General features: G+C 35.7%; 2 protein-coding genes across 2 annotated transcripts; one reads left to right on the top strand and one right to left on the bottom strand.

Annotated features, from left to right (window-relative positions):
- Positions 1-13,801: 13,801 nt before the first annotated feature.
- Positions 13,802-16,508, bottom strand: LOC145122554 (uncharacterized). Its single transcript, XM_079058144.1, has 6 exons — positions 16,452-16,508; positions 16,138-16,252; positions 15,946-16,028; positions 14,474-15,890; positions 14,171-14,359; positions 13,802-14,103 (listed from the first exon to the last, which is right to left on the bottom strand). The coding sequence occupies exons 1-6, from the start codon at positions 16,506-16,508 to the stop codon at positions 13,802-13,804; spliced, it is 2,163 nt and encodes a 720-aa protein (XP_078914270.1).
- A 5,668-nt stretch (positions 16,509-22,176) lies between these two features.
- On the top strand, positions 22,177-23,840 carry LOC145119757 (small ribosomal subunit protein uS11x). Its single transcript, XM_079055472.1, has 6 exons — positions 22,177-22,287; positions 22,817-22,936; positions 23,027-23,072; positions 23,185-23,270; positions 23,354-23,483; positions 23,579-23,840. The coding sequence occupies exons 1-6, from the start codon at positions 22,285-22,287 to the stop codon at positions 23,644-23,646; spliced, it is 453 nt and encodes a 150-aa protein (XP_078911598.1). The 5' UTR covers positions 22,177-22,284; the 3' UTR covers positions 23,647-23,840.
- Positions 23,841-25,649: the final 1,809 nt, after the last annotated feature.

Below are 25,649 nucleotides of genomic sequence, written 5' to 3'. Positions count from 1 at the left end.
ATCTATCATGAAACATCACCAATGTAGGAACTTTATACCTTATGGAGGAGGATTACAAGATGAAAATTCCAAATCTACATGCTTGGAGTTTCCCAAATGCTTCCCCAAAGTGGTTCTTCCTTCAACAATGCACACAAAACCCTCACAGGTCACAAAACTCTTACAAGATGGCTAAATTTTTAAGGTGACTGCTTAGGAGGGTGGAAGGTGAGAATGGAGATGGCCTCAAGGGGTTAGAGCCTTTAAGTAAGGCTCACAACCCCAACGATTAGGGTTTTGGTGTTCTGCACCTATGCTCGGCGTAGCTTAACCTACGCTTAACGTAGGTCACTAAATCCCCGCATCCAAACTCCCTCCTATGCTCAACGTAGGGGACTATCCTACGCTCAACGTAGGGTAGAATTCTTGAAATTAAAATTCAAACATAATAATAATAATAATACATGTAAAAATCGGGTGTTACAACTTGATGAATATTCTAGTTGTATATAGACAATATTATTTCAGGTAGACTCGAATAAAAAATAAATCATTAATATGTCACTCATCAACATCAAATAGATATAGAAACTTTAGATTAATTGGTTGATTATTTGAAATGGGTCAATGGAGTCCATTTTACTTGATCTTTTCATGTAAGGTGTAATATTTTTTGGTTAGCTTTATGCTATTTTTACATATAAAATTGTTTGCTTGTTCCAAAAAAATAGTATATTTTTATAATTTTCAATATAAACTCATACCTTGAGAACATTTTTTTTATAGAAAGTTAACTAACTAAATTTCATATAATATCACCAACTGAATATAATTGAATCAATTATGTTGAATAGCTAAACCTAAAAATTAAATGAAACAAAATTTTTGATTCTCAATTATACCTAGATGGAATCATGCGCGCCCGTTGGCGCTGACTCATTTTTTTTTTGTTCTTTCAGCTTGTATATGTACTACAACATACCATTATATTGATGAACATATATTTAACATACAATACATTTTTGGATAGGTCTTATATAGAAATTTAGGAAAGGAAGTAGTTGAACACAACAACATATCAAAAGATTATAAAACAAACAAACATATTACACGTAGGGATGTTTGTCTTCAGGGAGGTTTTTGATATCTTTTTTTAACATTGTTGATAAGTTCCTCATATTTCTTTTCCATTTCCTGCATGGCCTTCAACATTTTGAAGTCTCATAGTTGTTGTCCAACAGCAGCTTCTGCATTTTCAGGTAGTTTTCATATGATGGTTTGGAGTCCATCTTTGTCATGAGTTCCTTCTTTTACTTTTGGTGTTCCCAACATTCATCCTGCATGTTTTTGAGTGATAGTTTTTCAGCTTCATAGTGAGCAATGAGGTTGGTTAGGATGCTTTCCATTTGTTGCGGCTTCATTTTTGTTGTGTAACTTGTATCTGGATTGTGGATGGTGGTGGTTTGGAAATGTTGAAGGGAGACAATGGTTTTTAAATATAGAATTTTGTATTTAATATGGTTGTTGGGTGTTTAATGTAACTGTTAGTTTTCGATAAGATAATGACGCATGATGTAACGTATGGCCGTCGTTTCAGATCGTTGATGATCTACTTTGTGCATGTATTGTAGTGCCGTTTTAGTATAATAGGAGAACATTTATAAAAACGTACATTAAAGCCATAATTTTTTTTCATAAAAGCATAATAACTTAAAGTTACATCGTTAAAACATTACATGCGTCATAACATAAAAATTTGAAGTAAACATTTACTTCACCAGAAGATGGAAGATTATCTGGGACTTTCTTTAGTGTTGTGATGGTGTCCTTAATCTCTTCTTCCAATGTGACGAGTATGTTGCTTGCTTTTGTGTTGAAAGCGTCTTCGGTGTCCAATATTTGTGCTGAGATTGCGTAGTTGAGAAAGTTTGGCGTTTCCGTTAATGTTTTTGCTAGAGTTTCTTGGATAGCTTTGGCTGCTCTAATGTTGCGTTTTAGTGTACAAATAGTTTTCGTCATTTGTTTTTTCTGATGGAGGATTGTGTTTATCATGTGTTCAACTTCGCAGCCTTTCATGGTGTGGTGGGAATTTTATTTTTGCAAGTTTTGTATGGACTGTGGTTGTGTTTGTTGTCTAATATCGGATTTATAGTGGTTTTTTAATTAATGTTTTTATGTTAGCTTATGTGAGTGTAAACCGTGTGAACCTGACATCAGTAGCTGCGCCTCTATCTATGTTGACAATAAGAACTCAAATGGCAACTTCGTATGTTCACATAATGAACACAATAAATGGTAGCAGTAGTAATTGTAGGCTTGTTTAAGTATAAATAGAGGCTCTAACCTCAGTTGTAAGACACCACAAACAGAGAGTGTAGTGTGTAATACTTAGAGTGAGTATTAGAGGGTTGTTTCTTTTTCTTGTAATATTGAGCGTGTAAGCTCTTCTCTTTTGTTCTAGTTCTGAATAAAAGTGTGTTTCAACCCCAACAAGTGGTATCAGTGCTTGGTTAAGCTCCGGGGGAAGCATTCTCTGTTTTTTGGTCGAAATTTTTTTGTCTCAAAAACAATTTCGGAGTACACCGTTGGAAATGTCTCGTTCTGAGGATTCCGAAAATATGTTTTTTTGAATTTTTTGACCACCGGAAGGACTCCAAATCACCGGTCAAAGTTGGTCAAATCTGCCGGAAAAGTCGCTGGAAAAACCGCCGGAGAAGACGACACTGTAGCAGGTACTGTAGCAGCACTGTAGCAGTGACATCAGCAGTGACGTCAGCAGCTGACCAAAGTTCTGGAAATTGCAATTTAGCCCCTGTTTTTCCGGAAAGTGCAATTTAGCCCCTGTTTTTCAGAAAAATTACAATTTTGGTCCCGTTTTTCAGAAAAATTTCAATTTAGCCCCTGTTTTACTTCTGTAAAAGTTCTGTTTGCCCCCTGAACTTCTGAAAAGTTCATATTGGTCCCCGTACTTCAAAAAAAAAATATTCTTACTCGTGTATGCCCAAGTATATGCCAAGAATGACTACACCAACCTCGTCATCTTCTCAAGCCGGAGTTGAAAGTTTTCAAAGGACCGGGAAAGACGGTAGCGTTACGTTACACTATCCAATGCTCACGAAGATGAACTACGCGGTGTGGGCCATAAAAATGCGAGTGAATTTACAAGCACAAGGAGTATGGGATGTAATTAAAAATGCAGAAACGGACGAACGTAAAGATCGGATGGCTCTTGCGGCTATTTATCAAGCAATTCCAGAGGACGTACTTCTGATGTTAGCTGAGAAGGACACAACTAAAGAAGCATGGGAAACGCTCAAGATGATGCACATGGGAGCCGATCGGGTCAAGGAGGCTAAAGCTCAAACCTTGAGAAGTGACTTCGAGGTGATCCGGATGAAAGACAGTGAATCGGTAGATGATTTTTCCATGAGATTGAATACTATCATAACTGGTATTCGATCTCTAGGTGAAAAGATTGAAGAAATTACGGTTGTGAAGAAGTTTTTGCGAGCCGTACCGATACGATTTATACAAATCGTAACATCGATCGAGCAATTCGGAGATTTGAAGAATATGACGGTGGAAGAAGTTGTGGGTCGTCTTAAGACCCATGAAGAGAGACTTCGAAGCTATGGAGAAAAAGAAGAAGGACCTTCTCTATTGCTTACACATGCCGAGTGGGCATCTCGTTCGAAGCAAACTGGCGAGAGAAACTCGTCAAACACTTCAAGAGGACGAGGAGGACATGGTAACCGAGGCCAGGGACGAGGCCGAGGTCGTGGACGTGGCCAAGGAGGTGGTCGCGAGTACAATACAAATCGGAATGACCATAATCCTTCTCGAAAGGATAAAAGTAAAATCAAATGCTTTACTTGTGAACAATTTGGTCATTATGCTTTGGAGTGTCCAAACAAGAATCGAGGTGAGGAGGCAAACCTCACTCAAGCCAACGAAGAAGAGCCTATTTTAATGATGGCAACCTCACAAGAATATGCACACAAAAAAGTGTCTCTAAGAGAGAAGATTTGTGTTAATCTTCTTGCATCGGGAGAAAGTCGAGTCGAGTCTGAGGTATGGTATCTCGACAACGGTGCTAGCAATCACATGACTGGAGACCGCTCAAAGTTTCGAGAACTAGATGAGCACGTTACGGGCCATGTGAAATTTGGGGATGGTTCGACCGTCGCTATTTTGGGAAAAGGGTCGATTTTATTCGATAGCAAAAATGGCGACCAAAGACTCCTTAATGAGGTATATTTCATTCCAAGTCTAAAAAACAATATTATTAGTCTTGGACAAATGACGGAGGAAGGGAGTCGGGTCATAATGGATGGGTCGGATCTGACATTGTTTGACAGAAACAAAACTCTACTTTTGAGAGTTAAACGATCCCCAAACCGGTTATATAAAACTCCTTTAAGGACCGGTAGACCGACTTGTCTTTTAGCAACAAAAGACGAACCAGTTTGGATATGACATTCTAGACTCGGTCATGTTAACTTTCTCGCCTTAAAGAAGTTGTCCGAAAAGAATATGGCAATCGGAGTCCCAAAGATTAAGCACCCAAACCAAGTATGTGAAGGGTGCGTTCTTTCCAAACAAACCCGAATTCCTTTCCCGGATCATGCAGTTTTTCGAGCTCAAAAACCTCTACAACTTGTTCATGCGGACTTATGTGGTCCGATCACACCTACGTCTGTTGGAGGGAGTAAATATTTTCTCCTTTTAGTAGACGATTTTAGCCGGTGGATGTGGGTTTACATGCTATCGGAGAAGTCTCAAGCCTTGAGCGCTTTCAAACGGTTCAAGTTGATGGTTGAAAAGAATTCGGGTTATCAAATAAAGACACTTCGAACGGACAGAGGGGGAGAGTTCACTTCAAAATAATTCTCATTATTTTGTGAAGAAAATGGTATTCAAAGGCATCTTACGACACCATATTCGCCTCAACAGAACGGAGTTGTAGAAAGGCGAAATCGGACCGTTATGGACATGGCAAGAAGTCTGCTCAAAGGTAGAAATGTTCCGGGAGAGTTTTAGGGAGAAGCGGTTAGACATGCAGTTTATCTTCTCAACCGCCTGCCAACAAAAGTACTTCCCGACAAGACGCCTTATGAAACGTGGTTTGGCAAAAAGCCCAACCTTGAACATCTAAAAGTTTTTGGTTGTGTTGCTTTTACTAAACTTGTAGGTGGTCACTTGAAGAAGCTTGATGATCGAAGTAAGAAGATGGTGTATTTAGGTGTGGAAGATGGAACTAAAGGCAACCGTTTGTTTGATCCGCAAGACCGAAAGTTGCGAGTTAGTCGCAATGTTGTTTTTGACGAAAAAGAAGAATGGAATTGGTACAAAAACAAAGAAGAAGAGATGGCGACTCCTAAGACCTTTACCATAATTGAACCACAACCCCAAATACACCTCGAAACACCTCAAAATGACCCCGAAATCAATCCGGAACAACCAAACAGCCCAGGAATCGATGCTATCCAAGTTGGACAACCATATGCTGAATTTGACGAGCCTGAACCAGCTCCACATACTCCTGTCTCAGCCCCGTTTTCTTCAACCTCGCCCCATATGGAAAGCCCTTTTAGTGAGATTGGGCCAAGGGGATTGCGTCCGTTAACCGATATTTATTCTGAAACCGAAAATGTGTTCCTTGAACCCGGAGAATTGTTGATGATTGCAGCGGATCAACCCTTGAATTTTAAAGAGGCGGTAACCTCTAAGGCATGGCAAGAGGCTATGCAAACAGAGTTGGATGCAATCGAGAAGAACAAGACATGGCAACTTACCGATTTGCCATCCGGACACAAAGCAATCGGTTTGAAATGGGTGTTTAAAGTGAAGAAAGACAACTTGGGAAAAGTGGTGAAGCATAAAGCTCGACTTGTAGCAAAAGGATTTGTACAAAAGGAAGGAGTCGACTTTGATGAAGTTTTTGCACCGGTAGCACGACTTGACACCGTAAGGCTCATTATTGCCTTAGCAGCTCAACATGGGTGGGTTGTCCACCATCTCGATGTCAAATCGGCTTTTCTCAATGGAGATCTCAAAGAGGAGGTTTATGTCACCCAACCAGAAGGATATGTTGATAAAGCAAACAGTCACAAGGTGTTCAAGCTTTATAAAGCTCTTTATGGTCTACGACAAGCTCCTCGAGCTTGGAACATTCGTTTGGATAAAAGCTTAAAAAGGCTTGGTTTTACAAAAAGTTCACAAGACCCAGCTGTTTACAAAAGGAACTCAAAAGACAAAATTCTTATTGTTGGTGTCTATGTTGATGACTTGATCATTACCGGGTCGAACACTAATGATGTTGTCGAATTCAAAGAACAAATGAAGAAAGAATTCGAAATGAGTGACTTGGGATTACTTTCTTACTACCTTGGAATCGAAGTTTCGCAAAAGAAGTGGAGAATATCTTTGCGACAAACGGCTTATGCAAAGAAGATTTTAGAGCAATTTGGGTTGCTGGATTGCAATCCGACAACGTCACCAATGGAACCTAAGTTGAAGGTTAAGAAGGATGAAGATGGTGAAAAAGTTGATCCAACTGAATATAGGCGAGTGGTAGGTTGTTTGAGGTACTTGACTCACACTCGACCAGACCTGTCATTTTCGGTTGGAATTGCAAGTCGTTTCATGGAGGAACCAACCACTTTGCATTTCCAAGTTGTGAAACACATCTTGCGATACGTAAAAGGAACCGTTGATTATGGAATCAACTATGGAAGAGGTCGTGAAATTGAAGATTTGGTTGGTTTTACCGATAGTGATCTTGGAGGTGACCCTGTTGATAGCAAGAGCACAAGTGGAATGATTTTCTATCTGGGAAGGAATGCGATAACTTGGCAATCCCAAAAGCAAAAGACTGTTGCTTTGTCCACGTGTGAAGCCGAGTTCATGGCAGCTACAACAACAGCATGTCAAGCCATTTGGCTTGCTAATCTCGTGAAGGAGCTCACGGGACATCATATTATGCCTATCACCTTATATGTCGATAACAAGTCAGCAATCGCATTGATGAAAAATCCTGTGTTTCATGGTCGAAGCAAACACATTGACATTCGTTATCACTTCATACGAGAATGTGTTGAACGTGGGCAAATTATAGTGGAATATGTCAACTCAAAGGATCAACGGGCGGACATCTTTACAAAGGCTTTAGCATACGTGAAACATAGTGAAATGCGAAACATGATCAGCGTGACGAATCTCTAGCCAAGTTCGGTTTAAGGGGGAGAATGTGAGTGTAAACCAGACTTGGTGTGAACCTGACATCAGTAGCTGCGCCTCTATCTATGTTGACAATAAGAACTCAAATGGCAACTTCGTATGTTCACATAATGAACACAATAAATGGTAGCAGTAGTAATTGTAGGCTTGTTTAAGTATAAATAGAGGCTCTAACCTCAGTTGTAAGACACCACAAACAGAGAGTGTAGTGTGTAATACTTAGAGTGAGTATTAGAGGGTTGTTTCTTTTTCTTGTAATATTGAGCGTGTAAGCTCTTCTCTTTTGTTCTAGTTCTGAATAAAAGTGTGTTTCAACCCCAACAGCTTACACGTGTTGTAGTTGGCGTGTAATGGCCAATTTGTTTGTTGAATACGTGTTTTTGATGTGCAGAGGTGTGGTTAGAAGTTAGGCGTCCATAATTTATTACGTTTGGATTGTTTTAATATTTATGTGTCTTTTAATACATAAAGTAACTTTATTTATAAACATTGCAACGATTACACCTCTTGTTACACTGTTGTATTTACGTAGAGCGTCTAATTTATTTAAAGTACGAAACCGGGTGTTTACTTGGTGGTTGTGTCTTTCATCGCGCGTTTGTACTTCCCGATTCTTTTGTGGATCGATCCCAACATGAAAGAGATGTTGTCTTGCATGGATTGATCTTCTGTTTTTGCTTTCTCAAACATGTCATGCAGTGTTTGGACGTCAACATCGTCTGCGTTATTTGTTATGTATAGTATGATAATTTCGTCGATGCTGAAACTTTCTTCTAACCTGTATTGAGCTGCTTCAAGTATGTCAGCAATTTCCCTAACGAAGTCGATCATAATCGTCAAACCTTTGTTGAAATCTTTGTTATTCATTTTGATATTTATGATGTTTTATGTGGTGTTTGTGGTATATATTTATAAAAGAGACAATTTATATGTGTGGTATATTGTCACTTTGTGCGTGTAAGTCACCTAACGTTTACTTATAGACCTCCATGTGTGATGTTTTCCTGACTATAGCATTAGACTTCCATGTGTGATGTTTTTCTGCCTATATCATTGCTTATTCATACACTGTATTGTTTATCGATGGACTGTAAAGTAATTGATAATACAACGTGGCTCGTTATGCTTTTCGTTGGTAACGATTGATATGGTAGGTTGTAGTTTATAAGGTCATGTTACACATACGTGTCTATATAGGGTACATGGTAATGAATTTTATTATATAATAAGTATTTAAATTGAAGACAAGAGTAAAAAATGGACGGATAATCATGAATATAATTTTTAGTTAGGTAGAAAAACATTCAATGGTGTTAATGCTAACGTCTATATAGTAGTCATAGATATTAGAGGTAATCATAATCTATAGAAATTTATATTTTGCTTATTTATTATATTTTTTTTATGTTCTTCAATTAGGTTAATTATAAATATATTTATGTAAGGATGATGGAGGATTAAATGTAAAAAAACGAACGGCCAATTACTATGAAGTTCTATTATTTTTTTAAATTTTTTGTTGAATAAAAATTGGAAATTAATTTTAAATATTTATTTGTTTATGGAATGATATGGTTATTATTTAATTATAAATTAATGTAAGATGATACATGATAGGTTTAAGCTGTTATATATAATAGGTACAATACATTTCCCTTTGTCAATACACGTTTACTTATATGTAATATCATACAAAACACAAAAGGTAATCGCTTGTTGTATGTGCTTCTACACATAATATACGAAATTTGTAAAGAACGGGTAATAAGTTTAAACAGTTATTTACAATACGGTTTGCTTTGCGACAAAGTGTTCACTTGTATATCATTTAGTACAAACTACAAAGCGTAAAAAGATGTTTTCCGAACTTTTACACATATTATATAAAACTGATAATGCGGTTATGATCAACGTACAAGGGGAGCGCCTTTATTCTGTATTGCGTGCGCTTTTACGTTTTGTACTTGATGTCTCTGCAATAATAAATTGTCATAGGTAATAGTTTGTGTATTTTTTTAATAAAATCTAATAAGCAGGTTTGTAGTGTATGTATAAAACAAATTACCATTTACCTTGGTTTTCAAATGGTAATGATCTTCTAACATTCAGTCTACTGTGTTGGGGAATTGAAGAAGAGTCCTTTTCAGTGTGTTTTGATGGTGATGGATGGTCTGTTATTGGTGTTGTTGCGCATACTGTTTCCTGAGGATGTGTTTTTTCAATATTTGTAATCATAAAGTGAATGTTGTTATCTGTCGATGTGTTTGTGATACGAAGTTTCATTTTTTTGGGTATTCCTTGTACAACAGTAGCAATTGGAGGTAATCGTCCTCTGTGGTTTATGTCATCATCTGATATAAGTTTATCGAATGTTGAGCCGAATAAGTCTTGTGTTGCGTTATCAGAGAGCAGAGCAGTTATAGAATGATTTTCATCTGTAATTGTTGCACTAAGCTTGAACCTAAGGTTTTGCATGATAGAAGTTATTATAAATTTTTTGTTTTTGTCAAATATTTTTTAATGACTAATTTTAGATATGTATACTTACATTGTAGTTGGAGTACTAAGTATGCCATCTGAAGGACAACCAATTTTTCCCCTGTTTAAAAGTTGGAACCTTACAGTTCGGACATTGCACTTGGTACCAACAATTTGAGAACACATAGTCAGTTATGGCAGCTTTTGTAGTGAAAGTTTTGTCCTGCGTAATAGATATCTTGTTATAATTTCTATGAGAGAAAAAATGTTAATATGTTAGTTAGTTTTCATATGTAAATAGAGAGGTAACATACCAGGAGTTCAGGATGACTTTTTTGTATTATGTCTCCTAATGGTGTTGGGACGTCAAAAACTACAGATGAGTCAGTAAACGCACCATAACTACATCATATAAAAATTATAACAATCAGTAACAAATGATTTAATATGTATTTATATGTTTTACAATACCTGTCCATTAGAAGTGTTGTTTCTGGAATTGGTGGATTGATGTATAAGTGAGTTGCACTGCTTGTTCCAAGTCTTAGGGAGCCTTTAAGTTATGAATCATAGAAAATATAAAAAAAATTATATTTTTTATAAGGTAATTGTCATTTTGAGAAGAACAAAGGATGAATTTACCAGCATAGGTCGAAATCTTTATGCTACTTATAGCAACAACAGCAGGAGCAACAGTGTTTTCCAAAGCAATACCATCAAACTTTGAAGGTATATTGGTGCATTCTTTCCACAAACTTATTGCAATATCGTCACCCCTAATGTTTGTAATTGTTATGCATGTTAGCATCTTATGAGAATAATAGTATAAATACATTACTTACAACTCATTCTTTAGTATCAGTAACAGATATGGGTCTTTATCTTTCTTTGTACACCTAATAAGTTTGCTGAAGACACCAACAAATTCTGCAAATGAAAACTTGTAGTTGAGAATAGTTATATGGGATAAAAAATATTGTTATTGGTTATTAACAATCTATGTAACTGGTTATTTTTAATGTACGTATGTTGTATAAACGAATGAAAACCTGCATGTTGATCAACATAATATGGAATTTGTTTTTTGGCTATGAAATTAAACCAGTGTGCGGGAATTATACGCGTGTCTGGAATAGATGTAATTGATGACGCCATTCCAACAACTATATAAACCTCATTATCCAGCCATTTTTTATATCGGTTTGGGATTTCGCATGCATATTTTTCAATTGTATAGCATTTACTGGGAATGAGGACAGATTGGAGATATCCTTGATCTTTTCGCTGGCCTAAAATTTGGATGGCATCACCCTTATACATAATTGAAAAAATTAGTAAATCAATATGCAGTTGTGAAAGAAGAATGAAGTATAAAGTAATGTCATAACTTACATTTCTATCAACAGCCAAGAACCATGTTTCCTGACTTCTTACCTGTGGTGTCCACATTCGCAATATTCGAACCTAGAAACATGAAATAAATTGTTATTATGTACTCATATACAGAGTTGGTAAATGAGAATGTAGATATTATATAAAGTGAAATATAGTCATAAACTTGTATTGCTGTTCCCGGACATCCATAGTGTAAGTCTGAGATTGTTGTTACTGTTTGGGACATGGCTGAAGTTATAAAAAAAACAAAATTAACCTATAATCTTTTGTTGCATTTAAAAATATAATGTGTTATGAAGTAGTGAAATGAAATAGATAGGAAAAAAAATGTAACATGTTGTATATAAGTATAAAAGATGAATTTGTGTTTAACCTCTGAGGTATTTATTTTTTGTAGGAAGTCTTTGAAAACAACGTTTTTTGTCGTGTTATTTGTGGTTTTGTCATCAGAATGCATACGTATTTTAACTGAATCCGGAGATGTAGCACGTGACAATGCAACATAAAGCTGTATGTGCGTGAAAACTGGTTCTGGTAGATAAATTCCAATTTTTTTTAAAGATTGCCCTTGACTTTTGTTAATAGTCATAGCATAACAGACTTTAACTGGAAACTGTTTTCTAATGAATGTAAAAGGTATGTCAGGAGCTTTATGAATAAATCTAATACGAGGCAGAAAAACTTTTTTTCCAACACAGGTTCAGTGATGATCGACGCCTCAATCACGTTCGGCAGCAATTGTGAAACCATTAACCGTGTCCCATTGCACAAACCTTCTTTTTGATTCATATTACGAATCGGCATTATAGGTGTGTTAATTTTCAATAACAATGAGTGTGCAGGTATGCTAGTAAATGTAAGCCCATTCAGATATTCCAATGGATAGAATGTATTAAACTCTGCGCTTTGCTTCCCATTGAATTCAATGCTATCAGCACTTTCATAAATCTTTGAATGCCCAGGAATTTTACGCATAACAATGTCATTTATTTGTTGTATTGTTTCATTTTTGGGACAAACTATTGCCCTAGCAGATAAAATGGTGGGTGAAACTTTGCTTTGAAGGATATATCCATAAACAAAATTTATAAGGGCATCTAATCCCTTTTCTGATGGAGGTATAAGGAGTGACTTAGGAATTTCAATCCATTTAGCATTTATCTTATCGACTGTATCGATTTGACCAATTACTCCATCTCCAACTTGAAGTAACCATGATGCAAAATCTCTTGCATTTAAGTCTATTTCCAATGAGTTACATGAATCCTTAAGCCTCATATTAGCATTTAATTTATGTAATTTGAAATAGGGCCATAAGTATGAGTTAGGCAAGGTCAGAGAAACAATGTCAGAGGGTGTACTCTTTGGAGACACAGGCAATGTTTGTCGGAAGTCCCCTCCTAATAGTACGTACATGCCACCAATTTTCATTTCGCAGTCAAGAATATCTTTTAAAGAACGGTCCAGACATTTGAAACAGCGTCTGTCACTCATTGGTGCCTCGTCCCATATGCTGATAGAAGTTTGCTTTAGCAGCTCAGCAAGCATTGTGCGTTTTCTGATGTTACATGCACTTTTTTCTGAAAAGTCAATCGGAATATTAAATCTAGAATGAGCAGTCCTTCCTGATGGAAGAAGCAAAGAAGCTATTCCTGAGGCAGCAACATCAAGCGCTATTTTTCCTCTTGAACGGAAGTAAGCAAGCAATGTATTCCACAAGAAAGTTTTCCCGGTTCCTCCATGGCCATAAACAAATATAAGCACCTGTTGTTGTGTCTCTTCTGCAGACCGAACTTTATTGTACACTTGCAGTTGTGCATCATTCAGAAGTAAGAACATATGTTCGTGAGTGGAAGTAAGACTTGCCTTATCATAAGATGTTTCTTCTAGGAAGAGGCGATTTTTTAACAACCTGATGGTGTCCTCTGTTAGCTTTGGTAGATGAAAGTAAACAACGGATCGCGATGGAGTAGATGATTTGAGTATGTGATCTAGCTCAAATAAAACCAATTGTTGTATATGAGTATCATCTATATTTAATTCAATACTAGGATTGGATGTCTTCATATCATACACTAAATCATCACTCATTTTTTTCCATCCAATGTACCACAAACACATGGGATCATTAACATCACACAAAAGGAGAAGATAACAGAATAGAGAACGCAGTTGAGATGAAGTATCCCATTCAGAAGCCTGTACAAAAGCATCCATCCATTCTCTGTCATCTCCAATCAGTCCTAATGCATTACAAGCACTACGGAAATCATCATACACTATATTTGAAACAGTGCGCAACTCTTCATAAGACTTAGAACCTTTTTGATGAGAAAGTAACATCCTTAGGAAAAATAATTCTCCAGCAGTTGGGTGAACGAACATAAGTCTGCCAAGTGCATGGGAGTTTGAACGTTTTCTTCTTTTCCAACATTTTCCCCTATTAGCCCACCAATATTTCGTAGGGTAAGAGGCGTAGGTAAGATCATGATCGGTTGTATCCCACCTATTCTTTTCAAACCAACCTAACAGCAAACTACTACCAAAGTTGGGATTTTCAACAACTTCTTTGATGCGAGTATTTTCCTTAAAGAATATTGACTGCATATTCGGCAAATGGACAGGAAGAATCATAACAGGAGGATCACGCTCATGAATGGGATAATCAAGTATCCGCCATGCAGCCTCATGAGGACAGAGGAAACGCCCATCAATATAATTTTTTTATCTCATCAACAATCATACCTTCTACAGAGGTAGAACCTTCAGAACATTGAACATCTTTCTGAATTACAAATCTAACACGTTCCATTCCCTTTGATACATACTTGAATAGATACTTGATCATCATATTCCACCCGTAATATTCAACATTAATATGTGCATTGAAACGACTACACAATCTCTTGTTATATGGAACTATGTATATGTTATCTATTTGAATACCATTTTGTAACGTGTGAACTGCATTTGAATTCCTTTTATAATGAGCATAACCATCCTTATCAAAAACTGTAGCAGAAATAAATGACTTTGGATTTACCATCTTTCATACAAGGTGCCTTACAATTTAGCAAACCACATGGTCCATGTAGCAGACACCTTGTAACAATGTCATATAACACTGGTTCAGAAACAGGATTAGGCAGCTCAGCAGTAATGTAAGCATCAACTTTTGAAGGATCCTTTATCTTATGGGAATCTTCCACCCATACAAGTACATGACAATGAGGCAATCCCCTATTTTGGAATTCAATGGTATACAAATCTACAAAAAAAATTATTATTATAAAAAAATAAACAAATGTTAGCATTTATGGGTTAATTTTTTTTATAAAAAAAAAATAGTAAATATTTATATACAACTGAAAAAGAAACTTACATGCTGAAACAGGGCCAAAAGTCTTATCAGATTTCAGATATGCAATAAACGCATCAACTTTGATACGAAAAATTCGTGAAATTATGTCAGCTCTGCTACCAACATCACTCTGATGATGGGAATTCATGTAGCGTGTGATTTCTGGCCATCCAACATTACATGTAAAAGTTATAAAATACTGCGGATTCCCATACTCCCGACAAATAGAAAGAGCGTCCTGATAGTGACTATACATGTATCGTGGACCACCAACAAAAGATGGAGGCAGAAGAACACGGTTTCCAATAGAACGACTTTCAGTATCACCACGTGAAATTGCATCATAAATACCACTAACATATGCTGATATTAGTTGGCTTTGATTGTGTAAATAAAAGTCAAGACGCGACAACTCAATACACGCATATGCATCAACCAAATACTGCTGGAACAATCTACAAGAATTCAACAAAAGAGAGTATACACCATTCCTCGCGCGTATTTGATAACTATAATACATGTTGATAGTCAGATTCCTAACCTTGCTGCTCATTTCATTACGAAGTTTCAAACGTGGAGACCAACCTGTCTCACCATACGGAAAGAGGATAGGATACTGCAAAGGCATGTAGCTAGGATGAAGTTTACTAATCCTGCGTGGAACTCCAGTCCTGGAATGTATAACTATGTCGTACGTACTGCCAATTGCATCTTCACCAACAACAATACAACCCAAAGTACCAGGAGCCGGAGGACCGTACAAACGGTCAGGAACATCATTAAATAAACAGACTGCATAGTCAACCAAACTCCTCTCAAGAGCAACCTCCTTGGCAGTCTTAAAGGTCCTAACATACTCATTATGCACATTAAAAATACCCATAAGACTTTCAACAATTGTTGGATCCAAAGACAGACCGTCATTCTTTTGTAGTGCAGACAACCTGTTTTGCAATTCATGCTCCGTATCAACAATATACAACTGTAGGAACCTAGGTCCCTTTTCATCAACTATACCAAAAGCACCTATCCAATGACAAACCTGACCAGAGACCTTGAACACATAAGGACCAGCCGCCCTATTAATATCCTCATCGACCTTACCTCCGAAAGATGTCATACTGAACATGTTATTATAACCCCTTATATTTTTTATAAAAGGGGGGAAATCATACAAAGCCAATAACAATTGAGGAGGTACAGGCGGATACGACAGGACAACAGACCCAGACCTACAACAACGAGTATAAGCAGGAGAATTTGGACGTGATAAATACTGAACCCTTTCATCAAACCAGAAAAGAGCCGAACACGACTTACAAATAAAAATACAATCACCAACATCATCATAAGCAGACAAAAGTAAACAGTTATTAGAAACAGGCGAACATGGTATCTGAGGAGGAATTATCGCAGCTAAACGCCTAAAGAAGGAACGCTTGCAAGACAAAATTCCAGACATCAAATAACCGTATAAGAGGAATCATACATACATAAAGAAGAAAAAACAGAGGCGTGAGAACAGAGGAACAGATAATCGCGAGAAAGGGATCAACAGATATAGAGAACGACAACACTGAAGGCGGCAATCGCAAATGCAAAATAGAAGACAACGCTCACAAAATTTTTAAGGCGGTCTAGAAGATAACGATCACAAAAATTTTAAGGCGGTTTGTAAAAAAAACCTTTTAAAATAAAAGTGACGGCGAAGTAAAAAGAAGCAAAGAGTATAGCAATCGGTATGGCAAAAGTAGTAAATGAAGGAAAAAATGTGGCAGAAATGAGAATTGACAAAGGTTCCTGTTCACCAAGTTTTTAACAATTAATAGTATATATAATATTGAAAATAAAAAATTAATTAAATTGGTAATCATTATCTAATTTCCTTTTATAACATTTAGATCTATTTGACCCAATACACATCCAGTCGGGCCCAAATCGGCCTAGTCCAACCCATGTTTTTTCGTTTAAATGGCACAAAACCCTAAATCCACCCTACCTGCAATCGGACATAACTTTTGAGATACAAGAGTAGCAAGAAGGAACACGCCGCCATGGTAATTCATCTCTATTTCGCAATTGATTTGTGAGTCTTTGCAGTTACATGTTAAAACTTCGTGGATGGTCTTCTATTGAAGCTTGTAAACAAAACGTAATGCTTCGAGTAGATTGTAATTGTGAAAATTAACGACATTCTATTTCAGCCTTGTACGTCTGTAAGGTGGAAATACGAAAGCGAACATTTCATCTCTGTGTTCCAGATTAGTATCGTGTAACTTTTGTTTGATGAATTTCGATTTTTGTTTACATGGACTTGAAGTGATTTTAGCTCTTCTGATTTTAGGCTAATCGTTATCATCAATCTGTTAAATTATACTGCAATGAGGTTTAGGTGTGTAATAACCAATAAACGAAGACCATGGATGCTGTCGTGTATTAAACTTTTGACGGTTGATCTAAATTGTAGCCTTACTTTGTTAGATCCTAGTTGCTTTGTGCGTTCTCAAATATCGTTTTTGTTTCCTAAGGCTTTTGATTTTGACTTACAATGTCAAAATACCAATTGTAGATCCAAGGCCAAAATACCACTGAGAGTCATAAAGTTTCCAACTTTATGGCTTTTCATGTCCCTTAAGTGCTTAATATCAACAAACTTAACTTCTTAACACCTAAAGACCTTCTAGAGCATGCATGGGGAAGAAATAAGCATCGAGATCTCATTTTTATGACTCAAGACCCCTCATTGGGTCTGAAAGGACGACTTAGTTGGTTAAGAGCATGCTATGCTCAAGAATCACAAGGGTTGGGGACCAAAAATGCCCTAAATGAAGAAATAACTAGATCCATAAGAAAGGGTGATCAAGCTAGGAGCTTTTTACCTCCTGGTGGTTGCTAGCAAGTAGAGAATCCCAAATCAAAGCTTCTTCCAAGCTCCAATGTCCTTCTACCATCTTCTCCTTCTTAAGGAACACCACCAAATCACACAAATGAGCTCAAAGTGCACTCTTCTCACTTAGGGTTAGCTAGAGGGACGATTTTTAGGTGGACGCTGATGAGGGTGAAGGTATTGGGGCCATAAAGAGGATTATATAGGGTGCAAACCCTTAAAACTAGGATTTTGGTCTTAACAGCATACACGCTGCGTACCTGATGAGTACGTCGGGCGTACGCGTGCGATATCTAATTCCTTCATACATGAGTACGCCATGTATACACCCCGAGTACGCACAAATTATGGACCAGAATGTCAATATTTTAAAATTTAGGGTTAAATATGTACCTTCTCGGAACGAGTGTTACATTCTCAGTTTGCATTTAGCCCCAACATTTACGTATGAGTTTGCATTTAGCCTCAATATTTTTTTTGTTCCCCATTTGCCATTATTTTTTTGAAAAAAAATCTCATTTTAGTCATTGGCCAGTTATGAATAGGTATTTTAAAACGTAATAACTTAAAATGAAAAAGGAAAAAACAAAGGCAAGAGTCGAAACTATGAATTCTTCTTGAGGGCGGGGCGTGTTAGCCAGTAAGCCAATGGCTCTCTTTTTCGTCTTATCGGTGTTTGTTGTATTTAATATACACATGTATTTTAAAATGAATAAACAATATGACATGTTAATCTTTGAACCAATAAAATTTGTCATTTCTTTGGTTTCTCAATAGATGTCATTAGAAATACTGGTTTCTCAAAAAACATGTCATTAGAAATACTGGTTTCTCAAAAAACATGTCATTAGAAATAACCAATTGTTTCTTAGATGAGTTGCAAATGAATTAACAATTTTGATTTGCTTAAAGATTAACATGTCATATTGTTTATTAGATATCACATAATTAAGACTTACACTAGGTCTTTTTCCTTCATTTTAAAATACATGTGTACATTAAATACAACAAAACTGATAATACAAAAAATGTGTCATTAACTTACTAGATAACAAAGCCTCACCCCTCAAGGAGAAGTCACAGTTTCGTGTATTTATAAATATTTGGTTTCTCAACAAATATGTCATTAGAAATAACCAATTGTTTTTTAGATGAGTTACAAATGAGTTAACAATTTTGATTGTCTCAAAGATTAACATGTCATATTGTTTATTAGATGTCACATACTCAAGACATACACTAGGTTTTTTTCATTCATTTTAAAATACACAACAAACACTGATAATACAAAAAAAGAACCATTGAATTATTAGCTAACACGCCCTTCCCTTCAAGGAGAAGTCGCACTTTCAACTCTTTAGAAATATGTAGTTTCTCAACAAATATGTCATTATAAATAGCTAATTGTTTCATAGATGAGTTATGAATGAATTATAATTTTGATTGCTCAAAGATTAGCATTTGATATTGTTTATTAGATGTTACAGACTCAAGACTTACACTAGGTCTTTTTCCTCCATTTTAAAATACATATGTATATTAAATACAACAAATATTGATAATAATAAAAAAGAGTGTCATTGACTTAGTAGCTAACACGCCCCACCACTCAAGGAGAAGTCGTAATGTCGACTCTTGCCTTCGTCTTTTCTTTATTTCTCTATTTCTTTTTTCATTTTAATTTATTACGTTTTAAAATATCTATTCATGAATGGCCAATAGCTAAAATGATTTTTTTTTCTAAAAAATAATGGAAAATGAGAAACAAAAAAAAATGTTGGAGCTAAATGCAAACTCATGCGTAAATATTAGGATAAATACAAACTAAGAAAAATGTCAAACCGACACGTCATCATGACCCGTTGGTGACTGGCCAAGGGTCCGAAAATGAAACATTTTCTAAAATATAAAGCAAACGAGGAACAAAAATTAAAATTGAAGTTAAAAATAAACAAAGTTGTATATATAATAGCTTTTATAGCATAAATAGACAATGACTTAAAAGGGTAATATATTTTTCATTTGTACACATTTGCTCACATATTTTTTTTTCGTTCATATTTGTCCCTTCAACTTGTTTAAATATACACATCCAATCCTTATGACCTGTTTACTCTAGGTAAGCCATAAAAAATGACTTAATAGGGTAATATATTTCTCACTTTGTACACATTTAGTCATCCATATTTTTTGCATATTTAGTCCTTAATAATTTTTTTTGTTGAAAATAAGTTCTTGTTGTTTCTGTACACATTCAATTATGACCGGTTTCTTTAAGTTTTTCTTGCGATATCCTACGTGGGACAATCATTAATGAGATGTTCAAGGCCGTTGATGCTTATGGCCACCGCGACTTTGGCCGCTTGGTTGCTTGGGTCTTGTGGTTTTGTCTAGATCTTCTGTTCTAAACGTCGTAAATTCTTCATACGATCTCGAATTTTAACGATCTTTATATCCAAACGTTCGTATTTGAGTCTATTACAATTTTCGATTAGACTACTCTTGTTAAAAAGTAATATATTTTTACTTACGATTTTATAAAAAAAATGTTCATACATACATTTATAAATAACACATGTATATAAAGATCATAAGTAAAAATATATTAATTTTTAACGGGGGTAATCTAAACGAAAGTTGTTGGTAAACTCAAATACGAACGCGTGGATATAATGATAGTTAAAATCTAAGATCATATAAAACAGTTATGGCGTTCAGAACACAAGACTTAAGCAACTAAGCAGCCAAGGACGTGGTTGCTATAAGCATCAATAGTCCCGAACACATCATTAATGATTGTCCAACGTATGGTGCCGTGAGAAAAACTCAAAGAAACCGATCATAAGTGTTGAATGTGTACAAAACAACAATGACTTATTTTGCAACAAAAAAATATTCAACGACTAAATGTGCAAAAATATATTAATGACCAAATGTGTATAAAGCGATAAATATATTACCCTATTAAGTCATTTTTTCTGGCTTATCTGGAGTAGCCGGTCATAAGGACTGAATGTTTATAGTTAAATAAGTTGAAGGGGACAAATATGGAAAAAAAAACTCAGTAACAATATATATAAAAATTAAAATATATTATCATTTTAAGTAATTATTCCTAGGGATGAGCTTTGGAACCGGACCGGTTCGGAACCGGAACCGGTTTTCCTATATTATAAGAACCGGGAACCGGACCGCCGGTTCTAGCGCCGGTTCCGGTTCCGGTCCCGATTTTTCGGTTATTTTTCAAAATAAACCGGTTGAAATACTATAGATTATATGTTATCTTCTAGAGCTTGTAGATGATTCAATATTTAACCAAATTATGACTTTTTACATTCTAAATTGAAGTACAAACACTAAATTACATGATGAAAAAAGAATCAAGTAATTCCGACTTCATATAAGTGAGTTATGCGTATTTTAAAAGCGGTGACAGATTCAAAAAAAATAAAAAATGCTGAAACAGAAAAAACGCAGCATTGATATGTAGTCTTCCGGGGTCTATAACTGATTCAATATCTAACCAAAATATGTGTTTTTATAGTCTAAAATGAACTACAAACACCAAATTACATGCTGGAAAAAAAATTAAGTAATTCCGACGTCATATGAATGAGTTATACACATTTAAAAAATGGGACATATTAAAAAAACAAAAAAATAATGCTGAAATAAAAAAAACGCAACATCGATATGCTTTCTTTCGGGGCATGTGTCTGATTCCATATCTAACAAAAATATATGTTTGTACCGTCAAAAATGAATTACAAACTCCAAATTACATGTTGGAAAAAAAATCAAATAATTTCGACTTCATATGAGCGAGTTATGCGCATTTTAAAAAAATGAAAAAAATGTCAAACCGGTTCCGGTTTTTAGAACCGGGACCGGTTTTCATAAAAATGGAGAACCGATAACCGGACCTATTACCAATTCCGGTCCCGGTTCCTGTCCGGTTCCGGTTCCGGCGGTTCTAATGCTCATCCCTAATTATGCCTATCATATTCCCTCAAATCAACTAGTTTGTTTTCCGGTTTAATACTATATAGTTTGTTTTGCGTTTTAATTCTATAGATCAGTACACAACAAAGTTTCTAGAGAAAATTGCAAATTTAGCAAAATACACTAACTACTTTGTGGAAAATAGCCAAAAAAAACCAAAATTGCATTTTTAGCCACTAAAATCGCAGATGGGTATAATCCATCTGCGATTTCGCCATGCCATCTGCGAACGTACAAGTTGCTAAAGCACAAATGTGCTTTAGCGTAGTTGAGGTTTTTTTTTTTTTTCCGTTGTATATATACCCCTTTTTCAGCCAAAAATCGCAGATGGACTATGTCCATCTGCGATTTCCTCTCCTTTTGACCTGCGATTTTGTGATTTTTTTTTATTATAAATTTTGACTACGAAATTAATAGGAAATCGTCCATGATATCATCCATGATAGCTCTAAGGAAATCGCAGAGAAAGAAAGAGTTTCTCCAAGAAAGAGAGTGGAAAATGAAGAAAAAAAAACGTTTTTATACTAGATCCCACGAAATCGCGGATGGACTTCACAAAATCACAGATGGACTTTTCCATCTGCGAACGTACAAGTGTCTAAAGCACATCTGTGCTTTAGGCATTTGTACATTCGCAGATGGAAGGTCAAAATCGCAAATGGGTTTAATCTGTCTGCGATTTTAAGGGCTATTTTTTAATTTGAGTTTTTTTGGCTATTTTCCACAAAGTAGTTAGTGTATTTGGCTAAATTTGTAATTTTCTCAATTTTCTATTATTAAAATTATCGAATTTCTTTTTATAACTTGACCCAATACACTTACAATCATCGGGCCCAAATCGTCCTAATCCAACCCAAGTTTTATTCTTTTTCGTTTAAATAACACAAAACCCTAAATCCACCCTACCAGCAGTCGGACATAGAGGAAGAAGGAAAACGCAGCCATGGTAATGAATCTCTATTTCGCAATTGATCTGTGAGTCTTTGGAGTTACTTGTTAAAACGTCGTGGATTGTCTTTGATTGAAGCTTGTAAACATAACGTAATGATTCGAGTAGATTGGAATCTTTAAAATTAGCGACATTTTATTTCAGTCCTATGCATCTGTGATCTTTAGGAAAGTTTTTCTTTTGTGAATTATAGATAATTTCATGTCGACATGAAGTGAAATATAGTAGCTATCTGTGATTTTAGGTACATATTCGTTAGATTATATCGTAAAAATGTTTTGGTCTCGACATACATTACATACGTGAGGCAGCTAATTGGTTGAATATAGATATTTTGTGTATATAGCATATCTAGCATATCTTTGCATCATCTTCTAAATTTACTTCATGTCATTGCATTTATAAGAACACAAACAGGTGGTCAGTCTATGGGTTCGGGTAAATTGGTCTCTGTTTGATTTTGATTGAAAATGAATATTCGTTATTAATTAATATTTGGTTATGGTGTTTTGTTTGATTTTGATAGTCTAAAAGAAAGGTTCGGGAACCAAAGGAAGAAAATGTCACTCTTGGACCTGCTACTCGTGAAGGAGAGCTTGTATTTGGTGTAGCACACATCTTTGCATCCTTCAATGACACCTTCATTGTAATAAGCAAGCAGCTCAATTCGTTTATATGATTTCTTTGTTTTTGAAACTAATGTTTATACTAATAATTCATTTATGTGAATTTGCAGCATGTGACTGATATTTCTGGAAGAGAAACCATGGTTCGCATTACAGGTAAAAACACTAAAAATTTCAACTTTTTGATATTGATTAACCAAATTTTGAATTCAGTTGTTTTTAAGCTCTTACTTTTTTTGATAATGATTTTTTTTTCTTTTGTATTTAGGTGGGATGAAGGTGAAGGCTGACAGGGATGAGTCGTCACCATATGCAGCTATGCTTGCAGCACAGGATGTCTCCCAAAGATGCAAGGTTTTTTTTTTTTTTTTTTCAGTTCTTTAAATCAAGAATTGCAAAATGCTTAAAAGGTTTTTTGTTTGATTTATGATTTATAGGAACTTGGCATAAATGCTCTTCACATAAAGTTGAGGGCAACTGGAGGTAACAAGACAAAGACACCTGGCCCAGGTGCCCAATCTGCCCTCAGAGCTCTTGCTCGTTCTGGCATGAAGATTGGTCGCATAGGTAAATACATTCCAAATTAATATATGTTTGGTAGGATGGAATGGAATCAGAGATTACATTCCATGATTCTAATTCAACTTATAATGTGATTGCAGAGGACGTGACTCCAATTCCAACTGACAGTACACGTAGAAAGGGTGGAAGGAGAGGAAGGAGGTTGTGATTGGGATCTTTTACCAAACAAATGGATAAAAGTTTCATGTTTGAACTAGTTTTTTTGTTTACATTTCAAGACATGTTTTGTTATTAATTGTCAGATTGATAATATGACAAGGCTGAGTTTACTATTCCCTATTAATTACCTAAATTTTGTGGAAATGATGGTTATAATTTAAGTTTCATGTTTGAACTAGCAAAGTATGGATCAGATTTTATAAAACAAAAAATTAGTTACTTTTAAACTGATATTTAAAGCTTTATAGCTGGGTTTGGGTTTAAAGAGATGACTATCTGTTTTGGCCTGACAATTTTGCCCCTCGGTTTTTACTTCTTTTGTATTTTTTTAACATATTTTGCTGTTCTAAAAAAAGTAGTTTGCTTTAGGTACAGCATTGACTTCTCGAGTGTCAAGATACATTTTGTAATTCATTGATTTGAGCCGCAATATGCAATTAAGCCCTTGAATGTACCAAAGTGCTGTGATTTTAGCCCCTATCATTCAATCATAGTCATAGTTCTATAATTAGGTTTTTTATTTTTTACTTTCCAGTCCATTTTAAGTTCGAATGGATATGAAAATCTACAAAGACTAACTTGGCTATATTCACAGATGAAACAAGTAAAATATATTTATTCATAAGATAGTCGTCTCTAGTATTCTTGGATTATTTCTGCAATGATGGTAGGTACATCTGCCTATTCATCTAATCTTGTGGCATGTGTTTAGGACCTATCATCTGGTTAATTTACATTTAAGTCGTCAAATACAAATAATAATAATTGTTTCCCTTTTTTTCAAAAAATATAGAACACTCATATTCCAAAAATATGGAAATGTTCTTTAAGTCAAGAAATGATGAAAGTATTCTCTTATTGATGATTGTTGTACACCGATTACATGAACATATAAATAGGACTTTGACTAAGACTATTTCTACACACGTGTGTGTGTATACTTAAGGTTACCGTTATCACCCCTACAAGCTTAAAGTCGGGTCGAATTTGAAGATTGTGTCCGAGAGTCATTAATCGATCTTTATGTGGTGAATTTGTCAGCAAACTGGTCAATGGAAGAAACATAGTTGATTGTGAGTTCCTTGGTTTCAACTTGCTCTCTAATAAAGTGAAAATTCAGGGCAATATGTTTGGAGCGTGTGCATATCATTGGATTCTTAGTCATAGTATTGCACCAATATTATCACACAACAGTAACTGATAACGCAGGAGATGTACATGTAATTCAAACAATAGTTGCTTAATCTAAATTATGTCGGCAACATTGCAGGATAAGGATCGGTATTCTGCTTCAGTGCTAGAGCAAACAATGACTCGTTGTTTGCATGATGCCCATCTGATGAAATTGGAACCATGGAAGATTGCAAAACCATACGATGATCGACTGTCATCTTTAACGGAAATCCATCCAACGTCTGAGTATGCGAGAAGAGATGAAGTGTGAGTGGGCTTAAAGTGCAAGCATTCGTTGACAGTTCCTTTGAGATACCTGAGAATTCTTTTGACAGCCTGCCAATGTGCAATGGTATGAGAGTGTATATATCGACACACTTGATTTATAGCGTATGCAATGTCGTGTCGGGTGATAGTGGCGTATTGTAAGGATCCAACAATTTGCCTGTATAGTGTCGGATCAAAGAAAGGATCACCATGAATAGTTAAACGAGATTGACTATAAATTGGTGTGGAGATGGGAGTTACATCAGGCATATGGCAATGATGTAGAATGTCAGTGATGTACCCTGTTTGACTCATAGTGTCACACCCCGTTAACGTGGAAACACGAAGGGTGACAGGCTAAGGTCTCATAAGACAAGGTACATAGGATTACCAACCATAATCATTGAGAATTTTAAGTTTACATCATGTTCAAAGCAAAATTACATTTTAGTTCCCTAGTACAAAGTCTAATACATAACAAAAGAAACATCAGGTGCAAATTCTTGTTGATGTCTAATTTAGATCACCGACCGTTCCCTGAAAAGCATGCAA

Source organism: Lactuca virosa, chromosome 6 (genome assembly GCF_052849685.1).
Source record: "Lactuca virosa cultivar CGN04683 chromosome 6, Lactuca_virosa_CGN04683_v6, whole genome shotgun sequence".
Classification (NCBI taxonomy): domain Eukaryota; kingdom Viridiplantae; phylum Streptophyta; class Magnoliopsida; order Asterales; family Asteraceae; genus Lactuca; species Lactuca virosa.
The sequence above is the reverse complement of the archived record's forward strand: the minus strand, read 5'-3'. Positions and strand labels throughout refer to the sequence as shown.